Here is a 26,646-nt window from a genome sequence, read left to right on the forward strand (position 1 = left end):
TTTAACTTTTACATAAATCTACACAGTACTAATAGTATTTATGCAAAATACATTCTGGTGAATTATAATATTTTGTGAAATCTTGATTGTGCATATTATTTAAAAGTGACACTATTCTAAGACAAAGAAAGATAGTATTTATGTGTGGTAAAAGGCAAGTGAATGAAGCTATAATTTTATTCCATTATTCTTACTACATTTGCAACCTATTTCACCTAAGTAGATGTTTGAAACAAGCATACACATGTATGTACACAAATAAGTATTGACTATTATTTACAAGTATTTATTGCAACACTTGAATAGAACTATAGGAAGCCCTTAGCACTGATAGAAAATACTGATTCACTGTTGGGTTATACAAATTTATACATAGCAAAATTTAGTGCTCTTTACATAAAAATTTTAGACTACTTAAACAAAACTTTAAAATATTCTTAGTAATAGTTACCAGAATTAAAAAAGTAAAATTAGTTTTGAGACATTGTCTCTTCTAGAATACTGGACCGCCACTACTGGAAAAAAATATTTGTCTGTCATACAACAGGAAAACAAAAAAAAAAAGTTATTCTGGAACAACTGTTCTACAGAGAAGAGAGTTTCTCCCAATTAAAAAAACAGAAAGATCCAGTACACATTTTTAGGCATTAACCAACCAACCAAACAAAGTGGTATCATACTTGAGGATTTTTCAATCTTAATAGGATGTTGATAAAAATATGCTTTTTAAAAATTAAGACATTTCTATACATGTATGTTTTAAAATCCAGGGAACAGCCAAACCACAAGTCATTGGTAGTTAACCCTATATTTTAAGAATAATTTTAAAGAATAATGTAGAAGTTAAGAAACACACTGTGTTTACTTTTAAATAACCGTATTGCAAAGATTATTTTCTCCTTAGGTCAAAAACCAATTTCCCCCAAACACTTAAAGTAAGAACAGTGTTTATTTTGAGTAAATAATTTAAAAACTACATATTGAATATGGAAAAATTAGATGAATGTAAAAACAAGAAATTAAGATTAATAAGCAAAGCATGCAGTCTCTGTGTTAACAGATATTTAGAGTGCAACTACATTATTTAATTTTACAACATATAAAAATCCTTATTATGATTGTTTATAGTTGGTGTGGCAAACATTTCATTCATGTTTATTTTATTAAAAACGAAATATGTACCTCATGTATCTTATATTTCATGTTTACTTTTTGACATCTTGAAACTTTCAGAACAATTTATCTTTCTATTAAGATGTATACAGCTTGGGAATAGACTACTGAGGAGGCATGTTTCATTAAACATACCAATTTAAAGTTACCAGTTTTGGGACTGTAAAAGGAATCACAGGATTATGCCCCCCAAAATCACATATGAATTAATTCTGTTTTTGAAGGAAACATATTTATGCTTTTTTCTTTCAAATTCTCATCTGACCTTTTAGGAGTATTTGTTATAATAATGAGGCATACGATCATAAAGTATTTTAAAGCAAAATATATTTGCAAAATGCTTTGCAGAAAAAGAATCTGATAAAACAAAATGCAGATTAAAACTATTCCCTTTCTATTTCATCCTTAACACTTCGTTTTTTTGTCACTGAAACTAGTTGCTAAACAAGCAAAAATAATGGAAAAGGCAGGTATTACAAAGTTTTAATACTTCATTTAGACTACTGCTTGACTTTTAAGTTTAAGAAAATTACTCTTTAACAGATGCTGACCAAGGTCGGTACATAACTGAATCCTTTTCACAACGTGTAAAAAGCCAGATCTCATCATTTTGTAATTCACTCAGGGTAAGGCATCTAATTAATCTACAATGCAAAATGAGTGGACAAAAGCTATTTACAGATTACTGTTACCAAACTGCAGCAACCTAGATTCGGCTTTAGTCTGGAGCATCAGGGAATTTCAAGCTACTGAGGAGAGCCCCCTACAGCTCCTTGTTGGCCTTAAGCAATTTAGAATTTAGTGCAGCAATCTTCCCGACTCTTAAACTTCAAGACGGCATAGTTATAGGTAGTAGCCATCATGTAGATCAGCTGGTGGAAGAGAACAGAACACGACAGTAAGATACAGGCAGTCAGGGTGGGTGCCTGCTCAGGACCCCACAGTGTGGCTTCTTTCCTGTTTATAATCACAACATAAACTAGATTAACTGATATTCCTAGTCAACACCTATTCCAAGTATTTATATTCTCTCTTCTTCCAAAAGAATCCAAATTCCACTATATATACTCAGTTATCAGGAGAGGCAACCAAGACTGCCTGCACTCCAGCTCTGGGGTTAAGTCTACACAGGTGAGATGGAACGAGGGCTGTGTCCCAGAGTGTACTGCTGGAAGGCAAATCTGGCATTAGAGCCTCAAGGGAGGGGACCTGCACTAGGCCAGGCCTGGGGCTGTTGTTACTCACCAGGGCAATGACGGTGGCACCAGCTCCGGCGCAGGCCACAATGAACAGGTGATAGGACATGTAGAGCTAGGAAAGAACAGGGCACCAGGTGAGCATTGCCTGTGGAAAGAACGGGACTCCACCTGTTCTTTCTCCTCAAGAGCTCCTTTCTGCCAGGCTGCATGCCAGTGTACACTCCTTTCAAGTCTCTGTTTCAAGGCTGGCTCACTGCAGAAAAGCATCACCTAGGAGTTTTCTAAAACTTTCTGATGCCTGGGTTATACCCTACACCAATTAAATCTGACAATCTGGGGGTTGGACCTTATTCATGAGTAAAATTCTTTTCTATGACTACAGTGTGCAGTCACCTTTGAGAGCCCCTGCTTTGACACGCCTTAATTTGGATATACAAACTGCCTAATGATGGAGATAGCGGCTGATTATTTCAGTGATTCATTGCTTTCCAAAAGCATGCTAGGATTCTCTTAAATATGCAAACTCTCATTAGTACATTTACGACTTTTCCTTTATAAACACTTATAAGCCAATGTCTAAATATATTCTAGAGCTGTGATATTTTAAACAAAGGTTTTAAATCTAATTAAAAACAAACAGACGTACCAGTAAAACACTATGGAAATATAAATAATTAACTATAATTGACTTAAAAAATTAGTTTATGCACAAATTCAGGGGAATCTTTTCAAGAAAATTATGTTTATTCTGTGACAAATGTCCTACTTTCAAAAAATATGTGGCTTGCAGTGAAAGAGAAGAAGCTACATGTGTTTTGAGCTACATGTTATTGCCAAAAGAGGAATCTTTCTGATTGCTAAGATCTTTACTGAATAGCTGGACCACATAAAATGGCCATTTGCTAGGTCAAAAGTGACTATTAGTGATTACATACAATTTAGTCTACATAGAGAGACTTTCCTTACTAGCATTTGCACCATTTCCTGCTCTTTCTACCTCAGAGAGCTCTTTCCTCAGCCTGCTTTGACAAGTGACAATGTCCAGGCCCTGACAGGAGAAGTGTTTACCTCATTGGTGTTGCAGATGTTCTCAAGAGCAGAGCCACATATTTTTCCTGGAAAAGCATTCCAAGGAATGATACCTGTGAAGTGAATCCCAACAGAATGTTAGTTATTAGGACACACTGCAGTGCCGCATGCTCTCACTAGTCCTCACCACTTCGGGGTCCAGTTACACTGTAATTTTACACTTTTCTTCAACAATACTTGACATGTCTGTCCTCTGCAGACCAGACCTTTTGAAATAAAAAGTAAGCCCCATCTGGGCAACAGGGCAAGATCATAGTTGAATAAGAAATTTAAACAATATGACCCTTTCCCCTGACTTTTTTCCTTTTACAAATTATGCTTTGTTCACTGAATATTTACTGATTTACAAAACTAGGATTTCCCTACAGTGAATTTATGAAATAAAATTATTTCACAAATAAATAACTATAATATGACTCTCTTATAAAACTATTCTTTATATCACATATTATATTACACTTAGGTCAAATATATTTCTATAGAAATGTCTTGGTTTCTGGCCTTCCAACTGAAAAAGAGGTGTTCACAAGATCTTTTTAGTCTCCCATGAGATAAGCACTGAAATTGAGAGTATACACTCACAAAGTTTTCATGGAAATTTGGCAGAGTAATTACAAATTACAAATACAAATTTGAATTTGTATTTTGCATGTATTTTACAATACATTTTATTATGTTTAATGTATTGGAAATAATTTTGGATTGAAAGTCTAATTGTAAATATATTGGAAATAATTTTGGATTGAAAGTCTAATTGTAAATATTTAAAAAGAAAAACACTGTCTTTCACCCCAGAGGATGGTACAAGCACAGTCTATAATGTGTCTGTCATGGTAACCCTGAGTTCTCTCTGTATTTAACAATTGTCCATAGGCTGTTGCTTCTCTTTTCCACTTAATTTAGAGGTAAGTCCATATGTTTTCTACATATATGTGTACTTAAAAGTTAAAAATAGCTCAAATTACACTTTTCTCAACATATAAGGAAGACAGATTAAAAAAAATAAAATCTGGGGCTCCTGGGTGGCTCAGTTGGTTAAGCGACTGCCTTTGGCTCAGGTCATGATCCTGGAGTCCCGGGATCGAGTCCCACATCGATCTCCCTGCTCTGCGAGGAGCCTGCTTCTCCCTCTAACCCTCCCCCCTCTCATGTACTCTCTCTCTCTCTTTCATTCTCGCTCTCTCAAATAAATAAATAAATCTTTAAAAAAAAGACACTTTGCATTACAAATCATATTCATCAAAATAAAACTGATCTTTAAAAAAATAAAAAAAAATAAAAAAATAAAATCTGAATATCCTTCCATTCTTTGCCATCAGCCAGAAGTAACTCTTTGTTTCAGAAGAGAATGGAGTCTACTTGAGATTCTCTTTCCATCTTCCTCTGCCCCTCCTCCCACTTACTCTGTCTCTCTCCCTCTCTCTCCTTTTTTTAAAGAAGAATGTATGAAACTGATCACAATGTTTAAAAAGATACCCACGTAATAACTAAGATGTAGACATACGCACAAGAGGATAAAAGTTCATTGGGGGTAATGCAAGGAGGTACCGTATTGTTGGATATCCACGCAGATCTGCTCCACAGCTGTTGTGCCATTGATCTGGGATTTGATGACCTCACAAGTTGACCAAATGTTGTAGAACATAAACACGGGAACGGTGGAGAAACCAAACACTCCCAGCCAGGCCACTCCCAGCACGTAGGTGAGGAACACGAACTGAGTTGAAAAGGAGAAGGAGAAAGAATCATCACGGATGGGGGCAGTGTCCATCACCTGGGGAGGAAATGATTACACAACTCTGGCTGGATACCGAATCCGTGGGATGCATTCCCAGCACCGCCTGGGCTACCAGAGAGACAGGCAAAGTGACAAGGGAGAGGAGAGCGAGGGCTGGGGTAGTGTGGTCATGCTCTCCAGAGCTGCACGATGGAGAATGTGACTGCCCAAAGCCACCTCAGGGACTTTGTGCAGGTTCCTTTCTCAAGGAACAAGGCCAGGAGACCCCACCTGGTGATCTCCGTTTTTCAAGTTTGCAGAATGAATTAGAAAGGTAGGCAGCCATATATACCATGGTAATTATGTCACAGGATTGAATTATAACTTCATATCTGTTTCTCAAAAATTGCCTTTATTTTACACAACATATGGATAGTACAATAACAAGTACTTCAGGAAGGTCTTTCTCAAGAGGAACTTGGCTAGTTTCATTGCCCTGTGAAATTAGTAAAAGCATTGGACGCTCGAGCCTTTATTAGAAGTTTAAAATTACCTAGAACACAATCTTAATGAACAGCGAGGTGACAAAAATCTCATTTCTCTTCAGTTTTCTTTCAACCTTAGCATTCATAGCAGTTCTATAAGTCTAAGTTCTGGCTTAGGAAAAAATCTTCATTGTGTTCTTCTATACATTGCTATGGGCAATTTCAGGAAAAATATAATGATAATCACTTCATTTTATTCATAGCCTTCTGCCTGACTACTAATTTTAAGAGAACCTTGAAAGACTATAAACTGTTATGGTATTTATATTCCCAGAATATATGCCCTCAGAGTGTGTGGCAAGTGTTTGGATTTTTCCTGGTTTTGCTTTAATTCTTAAACTGATTCTGAAGACCCAATATTTGAACCATGGGAGGTCCATTTGGTGTCAGGCTCAGACAGGCCACTTCCTGTTGGTCACCCCAGTAAACTCTAGAAACAGGTCATTTTTTATTTTATTTCAGCATATTTACAATTTCAAAAACATTACTATTTGTGAAAATATTCAAAGAAGTAGATTTCAGCAGTTTCACACACCCTTTGTCCTCAGTGCTTTTGGATATACTACTCCAAACGAGGGCTTCTTTTTCTTACTCTTTAAAAGAAAACTACTTTCTTTTCAGTTAACACCACAAAAACTTGAAAAAGGACTGGGTAGTTCCTTGCTCTGTCAGCTTTGCCTTTCAGTGATGGCCAGGGTTCCAAACTGTAGGCCAGGGCCCCATGGAGAGTGTCCCCATGCAGACTATTCCTATCATGGCGGCCTTAAGTATTCAGAGTTGCTTCTTAGTTTGTTCCCAGGTAGAAGCCTCCCATAACAGACCATAAAGTACCAGGGATTCTGGTGACAAAATTATTTTGCTGTCCATGGTGGGCAAAGCTCATTTATCTTTTGCACCTCACACAACTTCCTGTCCTTAGCATGTTCCTCTAGCTGTCAACAACCCTCCCTGTCACTTCTGTCTTCCTAATATGCTCCAGAACAGGTCTGTTGAATGATCCCCTTGAATGTATCAACAAAATCACAGTGTTAAGGATCAAGTGACCAATAAGAAAATGAATGAAGCGTGCCCTGAACAACAGTTTTTCCAACTTTTTAGAACAGATATTTTATATAAATAATTACAATCTAACAGATTCAACAGACAAAAGTGACTGTGTTGGTTAAGAGGAACTCTTCCAGAAGTCCCCCCAGGACAGCTATGCTTTCTCCAGGAGAACCAGTCGAAACATAGGTCCACATGTGGAAACTATACAAGCTCCTGATACTGTGCTATATGACAACAAAACTAAAATTTTACTTTGTATAATTTTCACATCTTAAAAGAATCATCACATTTCGGGAAACCCCAAACATTTAAAAATGCAAGAACCATTCTTATCTATACAAAAACAGGTAGTGGCCTGGATTTGGCCTGCGGGTTGCAATTTGCAAGCCCGATCTTAGCCTATAAGCTTTTTGAGAAGACTGTATTTTAATCTTTGCACCACTAGCAATGAGCAAAATTCCCAGCTTTTTGCCTATTTGTTATATACTTCCAGAACAGTTATGACAAGTAATTATAGTACATATATAGCTTTAGGCTCAATATGAATATTCAAAGACATAGGATAGCATTGAGATAATATAAAGAACTTTTAGTATTCTTATTTCCCATACATTGATAGGAGAAATGTTTAATACTGTTAGCCATAGATTTTCATTTATTATAAAACTATGTTGAAGGTCTTTATTATATTAATTCCCAACTATAAATAGGTAAGAACAATATTTGTGTCATGGACTCTTCATCCACCTTTGATTTTCTCATACCTTTCACCAAATACAAAAAATACCCAGAGGTGAGGCTCTGGTGTATGTCAGACAGAAATTTGTACTAACCATTCCACTGATGCATCGGCCACAGACACTTGTTTTAAACTTGCCATGCAGCTCCTTCACTGTATTTGTGATATAGAAGCCTTCTGCCAACAGAATGATTCCATACAAGAAAAAAAAGGATGCAATCCCGTAGATGATATACTGCATCAGTTGTATTCTATGGAAAGGAAGACAAGATCCAGAAAAGTGACATTCACCACATGGTGAAGAGAAGATGTTTTCAGCCTCTGGAGGGAGGACATGAGGGTTAGTAATGTCCTGTGACATCTCCCACCCTGCTAATGGATTCAGTGGGCTCATGGGGCATTCTGGGAAGGCATCCCTGCCCACCCTATAGCAAGCTAGGCCTTTCTTCCAAGGTGGACCCAAGGTTGAGATGGACAACCTTCCCAGGCAAAGGAGAAGGCTACATGGTCAGGGGCAGAGGCTTAGTTGTCATCTTTTAATACTCACCCGCATACTTTGCTGTGAGGGCTAGAATCCTTATTTTGCATGTAAGTAAACACAGACATTGAGAAGTTAAGTTACTCATCCAAAGGTACATAGTCAGTGGCAGAGCCAGCATTTGAACTCTGATCTAAGAAAACATGTTTTTTCTGCCATAGCAAAACGCCTTCTAATCAGGCCTACTGATTGTTTTTCTGTTAGAACCCCCAACATAAGCACTTAGGGCTTCCTTAATGATTTATATGTATACTTGGCTGTTACCAGGTGAAATTCCACTGCCAGTCCAAAACACCCTGGATTCCAAATAACCATCAGTGCCTTGCTTTTATTGTTTCCATCTTTTGTAAACCATTTTTGTTATGTGCACACAGTGAACTTTAATTAAAGCATCAGTTTTCTGTTGGCAGAAAAAAAGTCTTTTTTTCCTATTGTTTTTATTGTACTAATATATTCATATTATAACTTGCTATCTTAATCATCATTAAATATATAGTTCAGAGGTACTAATTACACTGATATTGTCTAATCATCACCACTATCATTCTCCAAATTTTTCATTGTACAAAACTGAAACTCTATACTCTCAAAACAGTAATTTCCATTCCCTCTCCCTCTAACTTCTGACAACCACCATTCTAATTTCTGTATCTATAAATCTGACTATTCATAGGAAAAATTTTCAGTTTTTCACAATTGAATATGATGTTAGCTCTGGGTTTGACTTTCTTATGTTGAAAGACGTTCCTATTAAACCAAGTTTGTTGAGAGTTTTTATGTTTGTGTATGTAGTTTTGTATGTTTATGTTTGTTGAATTATGTCAAATGCTTCTTCTACATCTATTGAGATGATCATAGACATTTTGTCCATTGTTTGTTAATGTGCTGTATCATATTGATTTGCAGCTATTGAACCATACTTTCATATCTGAAATAAATCCCCCTTAATTATGGTGAATGATCCTTTTAATGTATTATGATTTCAGTTTGCTAATATTTTGTTGAGAGTTTTTGTGTCTATGTTCATCAGAGATACTGGTTTGTAAATTTCTTTGTTTGTAGTGTCCTTGTCTGATTTTGGTATCATGATAATACTGGTTTCATAATATGAATTTGTAAGAATTCTTTTCTATTTTTGGAATAGTTTAATAAGGATAGGTATTGACTCTTCTTTAAATGTTTGGTAGAATCACCTATGAAGTCATCTGACCCTGAATTTTGTTTATTGGGATTTTTTTGATTACTGATTCAATTTTGTGACTAGTAATCAGTCTGTTCAAACTTTCTATTTATTCCTGATTCAGTTTTAGAAAATTATTTCCAGGAATTTGTCCATTTCTTCTAGGTTGTCCAATTTGTTGGCTTATAATTTTGCATAGTAGTCTTTCATAATCCTTTGTATTTCTGTGGTATCAGGTGTTACCTCTCCTTCATTCCTGATTTTATTTTTTGGAGTCCTCTCTCTTTTTTTCTTGATGACTATAGCTGAAGGTTATCTTTTCAAAGTACCAGCTCTTACTTTCTTATTTTTTTTGCCAGTCTCTCTTTATATCTAATTTTTATTATTTCCTTCTAATACCTTTCAGCTTTGTTTGTTTTTCTTTCCCTAGTTTTTTGAGGTGTAAAGTTAGATTGAGATTCCTCTTGTTTCTTGAAGTAGGCTTGTATCATGAAAACTTCCCTCTTACAACTTCTTTCACTGAGTTGCAAGGATTTTAAACCAGGATGCATCCATTTCATTTTTCTCAAGGTATTTTGTTTTTGTTTTTTCCTCTTTGATTTCTTTTTTTAATATTATTTTTTAAAATGTTATTATGTTATGTTAATCACCATACTTTACATCATTAGTTTTTGATGCAGTGTTCCATGATTCATTGTTTGTGTATAACACCCAGTGTTCCATTCAATACTTACCCTCTTTAATACCCATCAGCAGGCCAACCCATTCCTCACCCCCTCCCCTCTAGAACCTTAAGTTTGTTTCTCAGAGTCCATAGTCTCTCAAGCATCTTTTTCAACCATAGTGAATGAAACTAGAAATCAATTACCAGAAAATAACCTGGAAAATACAGAAAAACATGGGGACTAAACAAGATGCTACTAAAAACCAGTGGGTCAATGAAGAAATCAAAGAGGATTAATTCCCACTGGTTAAGAATGTTGATATAAAATCAAACATTCTTAATATAATATAAAATCAACATTCTTAAACTTACTGAGATTTATTTTGTGTCCTAACATGTGATTTATTCTTCAGACTGTTTCATGTGACCTTGAAAAGAATGTGTACCCTACTGACTTTGGACGGAAAGTTTTTTATATATCTGTTACATCCATCTGATCTAAAGTGTCATTCAAAGTCACTCTTTCCTTAGTGGTTTTCTTTCTGGACAATCTAACCACTGATGTAAGTGGGGTGTTAAGTTCCCTACTATTACTGTATTACCGTCAATTTCTCCTTTTATGTCTGTTAATATTTTCCTTATATATTTAGATGCTCCTATGTTAGGTACATTAGATATATAAAATTATCACACCTTTTTGTTGAATTGATCCCTTTATCACTATGTAATGTCCTTCTTTTTCTTTTGTTACTGTCTTTGTTTTAAAGTCTGCTTTGTCTAAATATTGCTACCCTGGCTTTCTTTTTTTTTCAATTACGTTTGCATCTGAAATATCTTTTTCTACCCCTTTACTTTTACTCTGTGTCTTTAGGTCTGAGGTAAGTCTCTAGTAGGCAGCTTATATATGGTCTTGTTTTTTTCTCCATTCACTCATCCTGTATCTTTTCATTGGAGATCATAGTTCATATATACTTGAAGATATTATTGATATATATGTACTTATTGCAATTTTGTTTTTATTCTGGTTGTCTTTGTACTTCTTTCTCTGTTTCTTCCTCCTCTTGCTCTCTTCCCTTATAGCTTGAGGACTTTCTTTAGTGTTATGCTTGGATTCCTTTTCCTATTTCTTGGGTATTATAGCTTTTTGATTTGTATTTACCATAGGATTCATGTATAACATCCTTTGCATATAACAGTTTATATTAAGTTGATTATCATTTAAATTTGAATACATTCTAAAAGCACTAAATATTTGCTCACCCCTCCAAGTATGTATATCTTACATTCTTTTATTTCGTGGATCCCAAATAATTTTCATAGATATAACTGATTTATCGAGTTTGTCTTTTAACCTTCGCACTAGCTTTTTCGGTAAATGATATGTTTGTTTTACAAATGACATTTTTTTCCTTTCATAGTTTTCCTACTCCTAGTTATGGCCTTTCCTTTTCCACTTAAAGAATTCCCTTTAACATTTCTTGTAAATCTCATTTGTAGTAATAAGCTCTTCTAAATTTTGTTTGTCTCAGAAACTCTACTTCTCCTTCAATTCTGAATGATAGACTTGCTGGCTACAGTATTCTTAGTTGTAGTTTTTTTCCTGTCAGCACTCTGAATATATCATGTCAGTCTCGTCTGGCCTGCAAAATTTCTACTGAAATATTAGCTGATAGTCTTATGGACTTTCCTTTGTACATTAAGTGTTTGCTTTTCTCTTCCTGCTTTAAAAATGCTTTTTTTTCCTTCAGAGCTTTTTGTTATTTTAATTACTATGTGTCTTGGTATGGACTCCCTTTGGTTGATTTTGTTGGAGGCTACCTATGTGCCTCCTAGATCTGGGTGTCTTCCCCAGGTTAGGGAAGTTTTCAGCTATTTCTTCAAGGAAATTTTCTGCCCCTTGTTCTCTCTCTCTTTGCCTTCTTTATAGAGACCTCCCTAATGCAAAGGTTACCATGCTTGATGTTGTCCAAGAGATCCCTTAACTGATTCTCATTTATTATTATTATTATTTTTGTTTTTGCTCTTTTGATTAGGTGCTTTCCATTACACTGTCATCCAGATCACTGAACTGTTCTGCATCTTCTAATCTGCTGTCAATTCCCTCTAGTATGTATATATATATATTTAATTTCAGTTACTGAGTTCATCTCTGACTGCTTTTTAAAATACTTTCCATCTCTTTATTGAATTTATCTCTGAATTTGAACAAATAATCCTAAAATTTGTGGACCAGAAATGGAACCAGAAAAGACCCCGAATAGCCAGAGGAATGTTGAAAAAGAAAAGCAAAGCTGGTGACATCACAATTCCGACTTCAAGCTCTGTTACAAAGCTGTAATCATCAAGACAGTATGGCACTGGCACAAAAACAGACACGTAGATCAATGGAACAGAATCGAGAGCCCAGAAATGGACCCTCAACTCTATGGTCAACTAATTTTCAACAAAGCAGGAAAGAATGTCCAATGGCAAAAAGACAGTCTCTTCAACAAATGGTGTTGGGAAAATTGGACAGCCACATGCAGAAGAATGAAACTGGACCATTTCCTTACACCACACACAAAAAACAGACTCAAAATTGTTGAAAGACCTCAACATGAGACAGGAGTCCATCCATCAAAATCCTAAAGGAGAGCACAGGCAGCAACCTCTTCGACCTCAGCCACAGCAACTTCTTCCTAGAAACATCGCCAAAGGCAAGGGAAGCAAGGGCAAAAGTGAACTATTGGGACTTCATCAAGATAAAAAGCTTTTGCACAGCAAAGGAAACAGGCAACAAAACTAAAGGACAACCGGCAGAATGGCAGAAGATATTTGCAAATGACATATCAGATAAAGGGCTAGTATCCAAAATCTATAAAGAACTTCTCAAGCTCAACAACCAAAGAACAAATAATCCAATCAAGAAATGGGCAGAAGACATGAACAGACATTTTTCCAAAGAAGACAACCAAATGGCCAACAGACACATGAAAAAGTGCTCAACATCGCTTGGCATCAGGGAAATCCAAATCAAAACCTCAATGAAATATCACCTCACACCCATCAGAATGGCTAAAATTAACAAGTCAGGAAATGACAGGTGTTGGTGGGGATGCGGAGAAAGGGGAACCCTCCTACACTGTTGGTGGGAATGCAAGTTGGTGCAGCCACTCTGGTGGCTCCACAGTATGAAGGTTCCTCAAAAAGTTGAAAATAGAGCTATCCTATGACCCAAGAATTCCACTACTGGGTATTTACCCCAAAGATACAAATGTAGTGCCCTACATTTGTAGGCACTACAAAAAGGGGTACATGCACCCCAATATTTATAGCAGCAAATGTCCACAATAGCCAAACTATGGGAAGAGCCAAGATGTCCATCAACAGATGAATGGATAAAGAAGATGTCATATATATATATATATATGTATATATATATATATATATATAGCAATGGAATATTATGCAGCCATCAGAAACCCCCCAAAATCTTGCTATTTGCAATAATGTGGATGGAACTAGAGGGTATTATGCTAAGCGAAATAAGTCAATCAGAGGAAGACAAGTATCATATGATCTCACTGATATGAGGAATTCTTAATCTCAGGAGACAGACTGAGGGTTTTGGGAGTGGTGGGTCGTGGGAGGGATGGGGTGTCTGGGTGATGGACATTGGGGAGGGTATGTGCTATGGTGAGCACTGTGAATTGTGTAAGACTGATGAATCACAGACCTGTACCTCTGAAACAAGATAGTAGGAAGGGAAAAATGAAGCGGGGGAGATCGGAGGGGGAGATGAACCATGAGAGACTATGGACTCTGAGAAACAAACTGAGGCTTCTGGGGTGGGGGATGGGTTAGCCTGGTGATGGGTATTAAAGAGGGCATGTATTGAATGGAGCGTGTATTGAATGGGTGTTATATGCAAACAATGAATCATGGAACACTACATCAAAAACTAATGATGTCATGTATGGTGATTAGCATAATAAAATAAAATTAAAAGAAAAAGAATTTCTCTCTCAGTTCATCCACTCTTCTCTCAAGTCTTATGAGAATCTTTGTGACCATAATTTTGAATTCTTCATTAGGTAGATTGCTTTTCACCATTTTGCTCAGAAAAAGTTCTGAGTTATTCTTTCATTTGGAAAATGAAAAGTTATTCTTTCATTTGGAGCATATTTCTCTTTTTCCTCATTTTGTCTGACTCTCTGTGTTTGTTCCTCTGTGTTATGGAGGTTAGCTATGTTCCCTAGACTTGAAAGTAGTGGTGTTGTATAGAAGACATCTTTTAGGACTTAGCACTCAGTTTCCTCTAGTCACCAGAACAAGGCACTCCAGGGCTGCCTCCTATATGTGCATGAGTATGCTACTGTTTTTAAGGGGCAGTGACTCCTTTGGTGTGTACTCTGGTCCCAAGCATTCCTGGCTGCAGTTACCAGGTGTTACTACTGTAGTGCACAGGTGAGGTCTAGCCTCTGGCATGGTTGACTGAGAGGCCTGGCTAGAGTTACTGTAGCTTGCAGGTAGATGGGGTTGGATCCTGGCACAGCTGATTGACAGGCTGAGCTGTACCTATGGTGGACATACAGGTGCATAGAGTTGCCCCCCACCCCCACTTCTTGGAGCAGTAGTTGCTCCAAGGGCTACTATTTTGACTGGAGCTCCCCACCAAGTGTAGTTGACTACTTTAGAGAAACACCATATGTAGGGCATGTTAGGTGGGACAGATTTGCTTTGGAATGCCATGGCAGGATGAGAATTGTTAGCAACATAGTGTCAAAACTGCCTTCCACCAGCTAGGCTAAAGGAATCAGAAAAATGGCCCTCACCAGCACTTCTATTTCTGGATAAAGCTCCTACAGATCCCCGCCCTATTGATGCATGCCCTAAAATTAGTTAATAATTCCCCTTCACATATAAATCTGGCACTTTTCAAGCTACCGCCTCTGTGCTTGGTCTTGGACTGACTGAATATAGTGCTCTGGCCCTTTAAGAGTGGAGTCTCAATTTTCTATAGCCTTTTGGCTCTTCTGAAGTTAGACCTCCTGATTTTGAAGGCTCCCAAAGTTAAGTCCTGCTCTTTTTCAAAGATAGATGTTATAAAGGATTTTCTTTTCTGTTTAAATCTCTAGAGTTACAGATGCCCAGTGTGGGGCTTAATTCCATTGCTCTTCAGGGAGGACCTCCCTTCCTGTAATATCCGTCTCCCTTGTGGGTCCTCATGCTGGGGGTTTTGTTCCCAACCAGGTCTCTGCCCCTCCCCTTCTTCATCATTAAAAACATATTTGCTGTAGAAGAGCTGTTCTGCTAGTGTTCAGGTTGTTTTCACAGTAAGCTCTATTATATGTAATTGTAATTTCAGTATGTCCATGAGAGGAGGTGAGCTCAGGATTTTCCTAATCTACTCTTTTCCCACAATTTCACTGTAGTTTGGATTTGCATTTCCCTACTAAATATTAATACTGAATTATATTTTTATTGGCTACGTGCATATCTTCTTTAAATAAATGTCTATTCAAGTTCTTTGCCCACTCTTAAAAAGATTTACTTATTTATTTTTAGAGAGAGAGAGCAGGGGGAGGGGCAGGGGGAGAGGGTGTCCTCACTAAGCATGGAACCCAACTCACGACTCAACATAGGGCTTGATCTCAAGACCCTGAGTTTATGACCTGAGCTGAAACCAAGAGTCAGATGCTCAGCCGACTGAGCCACCCAGGCACCGCAAGTTCTTGGCCCATTTTTGAATCAGATTGTTTGTTTTTCTGTTGTTGAACTTTTACAGTTTTTTGTATACTCTGGACATTAATCCTTTTTCAGATATGATTTAAAAATACATTCTCCTATTTTGTATTTTGTCTTTTCACCCTGTTGATAATATCTTTTGATGCACAATTTTTAAATTTTCATGAAGTCCAGTTTGTCTGTTTTTCCTTTAGTTGCCTGCTTTGGTTTCATATGCGAGAAATAATTGCCAAATCTAATGTAAAACTTTTGCCCTATGTATTTTTCTAAGAGTTTTATAGTTTTAGGTTTTACATTGAAGACATGGATCGATTTTGTGTTAAATTTTGTATATGGTGTTAGGTGAGAGTCCAGTTTCACTCCTTTGCATGTGGATATCCAGTTTTCTCAGCAGAATTCATTGAAAAGACTGTTTTTTTCCCAATTGAATAAATGGCTTGGCACATTTGGAAATCTTTTGATCATATAAGAAAGAGTTTATTTCTGGGCTCTCTATTTATTCTATTCCATCAGTCTATATGTCTGTCTTTATGCCAGTACATTTTGATTACTGTGTCTTTGTAATAAGTTTGAAATTAGAAAGTATGAGTCCTCCAGTTTTGTTTTGTTTTTTTAAGGATTATTATGTTTATTTGGCATCTTGGAATTTCCAATAAATTTTAGGGTCAGTGTTTCTATTTCTGCAAGAATATCATCATGCAGATTTTGGTATGGATTGCATTAAATCTGTAGATCATTTTGAGTACTACTGACAATTTAACAGTAACAAATTTTCCACTCCATGAACATGAATGGCTTTCCATTTATGTATTTTTAAATTTCTTTCAGAACTATTTCATAGTTTTTATAGTACAAAGCTTTTACCTCTTTGGTTAAATTAATTCCTAAGTTTTGTTTGTTTGTTTTTGTATAGCACTATAATCAGAACTATTTTAATTTCATTTTCAAATTAATCTCTAATATTGTATAGAAATCAATTAATTTCAAGTGATAAATTTGTATCCTGCTACCTCACTGAATTTAAGTTCTAACAGTTTTGTGTGTGTGTGTGTGTGTGTGTGTGTGTGTGTGTGTGTGTGTATTGTGATCCTTAGGGATTTTATATATTAGATCAGACCATCTGTGAGCAGAAATAATTTTACTTGTTTCTTTTACTCACTTAATTGCTAGACCAGGACTTCTAGTAGTATGTTGAATAGAAGTGTTGTAAGCAGACATTCGTGCCTTGTTCTTCATCTTGGAGGGAAAACTGCTAGTGTTTCAGCATTGAGTATAATGTTTGATGTGGGGTTTTCATTAAAATTTTTATAATGTAATGTTCTCCTACTCCTAGTTTGTTGACTGTTTTTATTATTAAGGAGTATTGAATTTTGTCAAATGTTTTTGCAAAATTTGAAATAATTGTGCTTCCTCCTTTCCCCATGTCAATATGGCAAATTACGTTGATAGATTTTCTTATGTTGAATCATGGTTGAATAAATCCCTTAGTCATGGTATATGCACCCTATAGTGTACTGCTTAATTCAGTTTGCTAGAATTTTGTTGTGGATTTTTGCTTCAATGTTTATAGAGATTGATCTGTAGTTTTCTTGTAGTGTTTTTATCTGCCTTTGGTATTAGGGAAATAATGCTGGTCTCACAGAATGAATTAGGACATGTTCCCTCCTGGTCAATTTTTTGAAAAAGTTTGAGAAGGATTGATATTAATTTTTAATATGTTTCATAGAATTCACCAGTGAAGCCATCAGGTCCAGTGCTTTTCTTTGTTGGGATATTGTTGATTACTGATTCAATCTCCTTAATAATTATATAATTGTATACCTTACGTTTTTTGTTGAAAATTGTATATTTTAATCTAATAATGTGGTAACTTCAGAAATCAGATTCTCCTTCCTTAAGCTTCACTATATTTTTGTAGGTTTTTTTTCATTGCTTTTGATTGTTGCAGAATATCTGTGCTGAGGATCATCCTGAGATATAAATTTAAAATCTTCTCGTCTTTTCTAATCCTGTGCCTTCCCCTGAGAATGTGGAGTTACTTTCTACTTTCTCTCACATACATGGTTGCTTTTGAATGCTGTAGTCTTCAATGTCTTGCTCCCAACAAAGAAAAAAGAAAAATAAAGGAGGGTGAAGATAAGCATTGGCTCTCTAAATTCCCTGGAAGTCATTTCAGCCAGAGTGGGAAGGGCTCAGAAAAATGAGAAGAGGAACAGTGGCTGCCTAACCCTGCAATCAAAAGGAGAATTCCATAATTAGAGCATAAATGCCTGATATTTGTACAGTAGGATACTTTTTGCCCACCCTAGTTCTACCAGCTGTATACAAGCTGCTCAAAGTCTGCAGGGGTAGAAGGTATGGTATCGGCAGATGTTAATGTTGAGGGCTAAAAGTGAATAAAATTAATCATCCAAGACTCTCCCTGGTGGTTGTAAGTCTTAAATAGCATCTGGAGTTCTAAAATAGTTGTATCAGACAGATCCTGCCAATAGAATCATTGTCTGCATGGGAAGACAGCTTCCCGGCATTTCATATTTAACCATCTTTCAATAATCCTTACTGCACTATAGTTTTTAAGAAATGCCATGAGGTGGTTGCATTTTAAGTACACTTTTTTAAATTTTCAACTTTAATTTTTTTATTTAAGTTAATCTCTATGGGGTTTGAACTCACAATCATAAGATCAAGAGTCATCTGCTCTACTGATTGAGCCAGGCACTACTCAAATACACTTTAAAAGGTAACTAATACTTACACCTCGCTGAACAAGGCATGGTCACTGGTGTTGGTGGCGAAGTGTTGTTCAAGAATTGCCACAGTGCCTGCAAGGGCCACATGTCCACAGCCACAGAACAAGGTGACCCCAGAGAAGCAGAGGATGGTGGCCACAAGAGAGGCATAGGGGACTCCTCCCAGACACTTGATGCAGCATTCGAAGCAGCCTGGATGCAAAGGAGAGAAAATGCAGTGGTTATGGGCAAATCATCTCTGTCTTCATCAATAGCACACCTTCACAGAGAGGACTCTCCCTTGCCATGTCCCCTCTCATGCTCTGTTGTTAACAGCTCAACATGCCAAGGGCCAGTTTTGTGTAGTTGTCCTCATCTCACATTCTGTGGGGAGGACCCTGAGACTCCAAGAGGGAATGTAACTTAATTTACTTGGGATTAGTAGTAGAGCAACCAACTGACAAATAATTAATGGAGAAAGTCACAATTCTACAGTTTCCTCATTGACCTGGAGCTATAGTATTGGGCTGCTCGAATGACAATGAGGGGAAATCATTCCACTAACAAAGTCAAGAGAGAGGACAGCAGTGAAGCTGCAGTTCCACGAAGAATAATGACTCCCCCAACTTAACCCTGGGGGGTTTCAAGTACCTCTATTTCTGTATCAGCCCATAGCTTTCTCCCAGTCTTGACCTCCTGGGCAACCAGAAGAAGCAGATATAGTAATTACACTGTTGTTGGGTTCAGAAAATATCAACATGGTCATTTTGGAAAGTTGATGGGTATTTTGGTCCCTACAAGTACAAAGTCATCAACCTCCACTCAGGTGGGTCCACTCAACATCAACATTTCATTCATGTCAATGTCAAATTCCCTCAACTTTTTAATAAAAATATCTCTCCAGCCCAGCCAACACCAGCAGTTTATCCCCCATCCTCATTCTCACTGATTTCTACCTGCATTCTTCTCTGATATATGTGTTCAGAGTAAGAACCCAGAACCAGTGAATGACCTCTAAGTATTGAAGGAAAAGGAACAGAAAAAAAACAAAAGACAAAATGAACATCAATAAAGTGAAATGAAAAAGTTGAAACAAGCTGAATCTTGATTAATTAAAAACAGGCTTAATCATTTTTAAAATAAACCATTTACTTAAGATGTACATAAAGCTCTCTCAAAAGGGCAGAGCCAGGTGATATTTTCAGTTCAGAGACATTTATGTTTCAGTTGAAGTGGCACTGGCTTGGGGCAATGTCAGTACCTCTTCTGACTTCCCATCCCTTGTTTGTATTATCCAGACCTTTAAATGGTTGTCAGGGAAGTAGAACTCTGAATGCATTATGATATTTAACTGCAATCGAGATAAGTTCATTACCTCAAGGCATGCACATTAAGCCAGTTAAATTTATTTTCCCCAGTAGACACAGAATAACTACCCAGCATAAAGCTTTGGAGATAGTCTTTTCTATTTTGATGAGCATCCCATGCAAAAGTAGTATTTGCTAAAACCCACTGCAAGAGGTGACTATAAACCCTCATTACCAGATTTCTCTTCAGTTCACTGGAAATAAAAAAGGTCAAGGCTCCTCACAGATATGAGGAATTTTTAATCTCAGGAAACAAACTGAGTGTTGCTGAGTGGTGGGGTGTGGGAGGGATGGGGTGGCTGGGTGATAGACATTGGGTAGGGTATGTGCTATGGTGAGCGCTGTGAATTGTGCAAGACTGTTGAATCACAGATCTGTACTTCTGAAACAAATAATGCAAGATATGTTAGGAAAAAAGAAAAAGAAGAAGATAGCAGGAGGGGAAGAATGAAGGGGAGTAAGTTGGAGGGGGAGACGAACCATAAAAGACGATGGACTCTGAAAAACAAACTGAGGGTTCTAGAGGGGAGGGGGGCGGGGGGATGGGTTAGCCTGGTGATGGGTATTAAGGAGGGCACGTTCTGCGTGGAGCACTGGGTGTTACGCACAAACAACGAATCATGGAACACTACATCAAGAACTAATGATGTAATGTGTGGTGATTAACATAACAATAAAAAATTTAAAAAAAAGGTCAAGGCTTCATAAAAAAGTGTGATTTCTTTTATTTCAAAAGATAGTTGGCTGTTGTCATGAAGACAAACCTCCCTAAAATGGACTTATGAAACTACATACAATGGGAACCAGCAATACACAATTCAATTCAATATAATACAATTCAATTTCACCAGCAAGTCAATACCTTCAAGGCTTTTGGATACTAGAGATTTGGCAGCAAGGTTGATGGAATTCCATCTTATTCTGTCATACAACTTTCTTGGAAATTTGAAGGGAGGTGAGGGGAGAAGACAACTGAAAGTCCAAATTCTCTCCAGACTCCCAAAGCAAGAAAAACTACAACCCTCAGCCTCCTGTCCCACTACATAAAGGGCAAGTAGACCTGTTGGTATGGTGTCATTCACCCCCTGCCCCATTCTCTCCATTTAGGATGGTGTGAAGAAATAGATAATGCCTGCTTCCCTAGCTAATGAAGTTACAGCTGGTCTTCATTGGACACAGATGTGTGGCCTTGGGACTGTGCTGTCCAATATAATAAGCACTAGCACATGCAGCTATTTAAATTATTTAAAATAAAATTTAAAAAATCAATTTAGTTGTGCTGGTCACATTTCACATGGGCAATATCAGAGAACATTCCATGTCTGCCAAACAGTACTTTGGAAGTCACATTTTTGACTTGTAACATAATTCAATTTTCTATAATATGAGTTAAATAATAACTGGGTCTTCTTTTGAATTTCATTAACTCAGCACTTTTTATAGAATTGGTGGGTGCTCACCACTATGCTTATGAAATAAGACATCTTTGTGTTGAAGGAGATCAGTCTAACACTGGAGGCAGACAAACAACAATTATTATAGTAGTGTGATGAGGGCCAAAATATAGACTGCTGGAGAATCAGTGATGATGAGCAGGGAGGGAAGAAGATGGGGGATGATAATTTATACTGGAAAGGGGTCAGGAAGTATTTTGTACAGAAAAATCTAGTATGCAAGACATACACACAGCTGACATACTGGCACTGATATATAATCTGATAAAATGCTCATTTCTTCCTGCATATTTTTGTTGCACACATATTTTAATAAGTCCACATTCTTCCTCATCGTGATGAGTTAGGGTGAGGTGGGTTGACATGGCATGCTTGCCCTTTAACAATAGAACTCAGCCTTCTAAATGCACAGCTGCCACTTCAAAACAGTCTTTCACCCAAAGATTTAGAGCAAAGATCGCAGCTGCTTCCTGGCTCAGAAAGACAAGTGGGGTTAGAAGAATGATGCCATTCACTCCCAGATTTACCACCAGAGGAAGGCTCAAGTTTCTCTCTGATTTCTCTCTCTGAAGGACTCCAGATACTCCATGCCATGGGTCTACCTTTAAGCAGGGAAAACAAAGGACTGGAGAATTTGGGGGATCTCTTCTAAGACTCCTACCTTCTCAGCTGATGCAAAGTACTTCCAATGCTCTTACATGTTCAGTAGATGATTTTATTTATAACTATAGGAATTCTGGCCCCTCAGAAGAGAAGTCAGTACATTGACCATCTTATTGCATAAATACAGATAAAATATTCATGGATCCCGACTGTAAATATGACAAGAAGCTTGTGTTAAACATAAAGGGAAAATATATGAAATAATATAGCAAAATGCAGAGCTTATTTTTTAAAATTTATTTTATTATGTTATGTTAGTCACCATACATAATATAATTAGCTTTTGATGTAGTGATCCATGATTTATTGTTTGTGTATAACACCCAGGGGTCCAAACAATAAGTGCCCTCCTTAATACCCATCACGAGGCTAGCCCATCCCCCCACCCCCTCCCCTCTAAAACCCTCAGTTTTTTTTCTCAGAGTCCATAGTCTCTCATGGTTCGTCTCCCCCTCCAATCTCCCCCGTTCATTTTTCCTTTCCTACTATCTTGTTTCAGAGGTACAGGTCTATAATTCATCAGTCTTACACAATTCACAGTGCTCACCATAGAACATACCCTCCCCAATGTCCATCACCGAAACTCCCCATCCCTCCCACCACCCACCACTCCCAAAACCCTCAGTCTGTCTCCTGAGATTAAGAATTCCTCATATCAGTGAGATCATATGATACCTATCTTCCTCTGATTGACTTATTTCGCTTAGCATAATACCCTCTAGTTCCATCCACATCATTGCAAATAGCAAGATTTTGGGGTTTTTTTTGATGGCTGCATAATATTCCATTGTGTGTGTGTGTGTGTGTGTGTGTGTGTGTGTGTGTGTGTGTGTGTGTGTGTGTGTGTATACTACATCTTCTTTATCCATTCATCTGTTGATGGACATCTTGGCTCTTTCCATAGGTTGGCTATTGTGGACATGGCTGCTATAAACATTGGGGTGCAAGTACCCTTTTAGGGCACTACATTTGTATCTTTGGGGTAAACCAGTAGTGGAATTTCTGGGTCATAGAATAGCTCTATTTTCAACTTTTTGAGGAAACTCCATACTGTTTTCCAGAGTGGCTGCACCAGTTTGCATTTCCACCAACAGTCCTCGCCAACATCTGCTGTTTCCTGACTTGTTAATTTTAGCCATTCTGACGGGTGTGAGGTGATATCTCATTGTAGTTTTGATTTGTATTTTCCTGATGCCAAGTGCTATTGAGCACTTTTTCGTATGTCTGTTGGCTATTTGGATGTCTTCTTTGGAAAAATGTCCGTTCATGTCTTCTGCCCATTTCTTGATTGGATTATTTGTTCCTTGGTTGTTGAGTTTGAGAAGTTCTCTATAGATTTTGGATACTAGCCCTTTATCTGATATGTCATTTGCAAATATCTTCTCCCATTCTGTCGGCTGTCTTTTGGTTTTGTTGCCTGTTTCCTTTGCTGTGCAAAAGCTTTTTATCTTGATGAAGTCCCAATAGTTCATTTTTGCCCTTGCTTCCCTTGCCTTTGGTGATGTTTCTAGGAAGAAGTTGCTGTGGCTGAGGTCGAAGAGGTTGCTGCCTGTGTTCTCCTTTAGGATGTTGATGGACTCCTGTCTCACACTGAGGTCTTTCAACCATTTGGAGTCTATTTTTGTGTGTGGTGTAAGGAAATGGTCCAGTTTCATTCCTCTGCATGTGGCTGTCCAATTTTCCCAAAACCAATTGTTAAGCAGACTTTTTGCCATTGGACATTCTTTCCTGCTTTGTTGAAAATTAGTAGACCATAGAGTTGAGGGTCCATTTCTGGGCTCTCCATTGATCTATGTGTCTGTTTTTATACCAGTACCATACTGTCTTGATGATTAGAGCTTTGTAATAGAGCTTGAAGTCCAGAATTGTGTGTCACCAGCTTTACTTTTCTTTTTCGACATTCCTCTGGCTATTTTGGGGTATTTTCTGGTTCCATACAAATTTTAGGATTATGTGTTCCATTTCTTTGAAAAAAGTGGATGGTATTTTGATAGGGGTTGCATTAAATGTGTAGATTGCTCTAGGTAACATTGACATCTTCACAATATTTGTTCTTCCAATCCATAAGCATGGAACATTTTTCCATTTCTTTGTGTCTTCCTCAATTTCTTTTATGAATATTTTATAGTTTTCTGAGTACATATTCTTTGCCTCTTGGGTGAGATTTATTCCTAGTATCTTATGGTTTTGGGTGCATTTGTAAATGGGATCGACTCCTTAATTTTTCTTTCTTCTGTCTTGTGGCTGGTGTATAGAAATGCAACTTATTTCTGTGCATTGATTTTATATACTGCCACTTTACTGAATTTCTGTATGAGTTGTGATAGTTTTGGGGTGGAGTCTTTTGGGTTTTCCACATAAATTATCATATCATCTGCAAATAGTGAGAGTTTGACTTCTTCTTTGCCAATTCGGATGCCTTTTATTTCTTTTTTTTTTTTGTCTGATTGCTGTGGCTAGGACTTCTAGTACTACATGAATAGCAGTGGTGATAGTGGACATCCTTCCCACTAGGGGAGGGGAAAAGCTCTCAGTTTTTCCCCATTGAGAATGATATTCGCTGTGGGTTTTTCATAGATGGCTTTTATGATATTGAGATATGTACCCTCTATCCCTACACTCTGAAGAATTTTAATCAAAAAGGGATGCTCTATTTTGTTAAATGCTTTTTCTGCATCTATTGAGAGGATTATATGGTTCTTGCCCTTTCTTTTGTTAATGTATTGTATCACATTGATTGATTCGCGGATGTTGAACCAACATTGCAGCCCAGGAATAAATCCCTCTTGGTGATGGTGAACAATCCTTTTAATATACTGTTGGATCCTATTGGCTAGTATTTTGGGTGAGAATTTTTGCATCCATATTCATCATGGATATTAGTCTGTAATTCTCCTTTTTGTTGGGGTCTTTTTCTGGTTTTGGGATCAAGGTAATGCTGGATTCATAAAATGAGTTTGGAAGTTTTCCTTCCATTTCTATTTTTTAGAACAGTTTCAGAAGAACAGGTATTAATTCTTCTTTAAATGTTTCATAGAATTCTCCTGGGAAGCCATCTGGCCCTGAGCTCTTGTTTGTTCGGAAATTTTTGATTACTGCTTCAATTTCCTTAATGGTTATGGGTCTATTCAGGATTTTTATTTCTCCCTGGTTCAGTATGGGTAGTTTAGACATTTCTAGGAATGCATTCATTTCTTCCAGATTATCTAATTTGCTGGCATATAGTTGCTCATAATATGTTCTTCTAATTGTTTGTATTTCTTTGGTGTTGTTTGTGATCTCTCCTCTTTCATTCATGATTTTATTTATTTGGGTCATTTCTCTTTTCTTTTTAGTAAAACTGGCCAGGGGTTTATCAATCTTAATAATTCTTTCAAGGAGCCAGCTCCTAGTTTTATTAATCTGTTTTACTCTTCTTTTGGTTTCTATTTCATTAGTTTCTGCTCTGATCTTTATTAGTTCTCTTCTCCTGCTGGATTTAGGCTTTATTTGCTGTTCTTTCTCCAGCTACTTTAGGTGTAGGGTTAGGTTTTGTATTTGAGACCTTTCTTGTTTCTTGAGAAAGGCTTGTATTGCTATACACTTTCCTCTTAGGACTGCCTTTGCTGCAACCCAAAGATTTTAAACAGTTGTGTTTTCATTTTCATTGGTTTCCATGGATTTTAAAAATTCTCCTTCAATTTCCTGGTTGACCCATTCAGTCTTTAGTAGGATGCTCTTTAGCCTCCATGTATTTGAGTTCTTTCTGACTTTCCTCTTGTGATTAAGTTCTAGTTTCAAAGGCTTGTAGTCTGAAAATATGCAGGGAATGATCCCAGTCTTTTGGTACCAGTTGAGACCTGATTTGTGACTGAGTATGTGATCTATTCTGGAGAATGTTCCATAGGCACTAGAGAAGAATGTGTATTTTGTTGCTTTGGATGGAATGTTCTGAAGTCCATTTGGTCCAGTGTGCCATTTAAAGCCTTTATTTCCTTGTTGATCTTTTGCTTAGATGATCTGTCCATTTCAGTCAGTGGGGTGTTAAAGTCTCCCACTATTATTGTATTGTTGTCAATGTATTTCTTTGCTTTTGTTATTAATTGCCTTATATAATTGGCTGCTCCCATGTTAGGGGCATAGATATTTACAATTGTTAGATCTTCTTGTTGGATAAACCCTTTAAGTAGGATATAGTGTCCTTCTAATCTCTTATTACAGTCTTTGTTTTAAAATCTAATTTGTCTGATATAAGGATTGCCACCCCAGCTTTCTTTCGATGTCCATTACCATGGTAAATGGTTTTCCACCCCCTCACTTTCAATCTGGGGGTGTCTTTGGGTCTAAAATGAATCTATTGCAGACAGCATATCAATGGATCTTGTTTTTTTATCTGATCTGATATACAGTGTCTTTTGATTGGGGCATTTAGCCCATTATGAATTTAGGGTCATTGTGTATTGCCTGTAAGGTGACTGTTACTGTATATTGTCTGTGTTTCTTTCTGGTCTATGTTACTTTTAGGTTCTCTCTTTGCTTAGAGGACCCCTTTCAATATTTATTGTAGGGCTGATTTTGTGTTTGCAAATTCTTTTAGTTTTTGTTTGTCCTGGAAGCTTTTTATCTCTCCTTCTATTTTCAATGACAGCCTAGCTGGATATAATATTCTTGGCTGCATATTTTTCTTGTTTAGTGCTCTGAATATATCATGCCAGTCCTTTCTCGCCTTCCAGGTCTCTGTGGATAGGTCTGCTGTCAATCTAATGTTTCTACCATTCTAGGTTACAGACCTCTCATCCTCATCTACTTTCACGATTTTCTCTTTGTCTCTGAAAC

General features: G+C 37.1%; 1 protein-coding gene across 1 annotated transcript in view; it reads right to left on the bottom strand.

Moving 5' to 3' along the window:
• Nucleotides 1-200: 200 nt before the first annotated feature.
• The window catches only part of LOC118356606 (neuronal membrane glycoprotein M6-b-like), a 50,709-nt gene continuing 24,263 nt past the window's right edge, over nt 201-26,646 (bottom strand). Inside the window, exons 2-7 of the mRNA XM_035725857.1 lie at nt 18,374-18,560; nt 7,604-7,760; nt 5,010-5,178; nt 3,441-3,514; nt 2,419-2,484; nt 201-2,045 (exon numbers count right to left, since the gene is read on the bottom strand). Coding sequence (XP_035581750.1) covers nt 1,965-2,045; nt 2,419-2,484; nt 3,441-3,514; nt 5,010-5,178; nt 7,604-7,760; nt 18,374-18,560 — 734 coding nt within the window. The 3' untranslated portion in view covers nt 201-1,964. The remainder of the gene's footprint in view (nt 2,046-2,418; nt 2,485-3,440; nt 3,515-5,009; nt 5,179-7,603; nt 7,761-18,373; nt 18,561-26,646) is intronic.

Source organism: Zalophus californianus, chromosome Y, assembly GCF_009762305.2.
Source record: "Zalophus californianus isolate mZalCal1 chromosome Y, mZalCal1.pri.v2, whole genome shotgun sequence".
Taxonomy (NCBI): Eukaryota; Metazoa; Chordata; class Mammalia; order Carnivora; family Otariidae; genus Zalophus; species Zalophus californianus.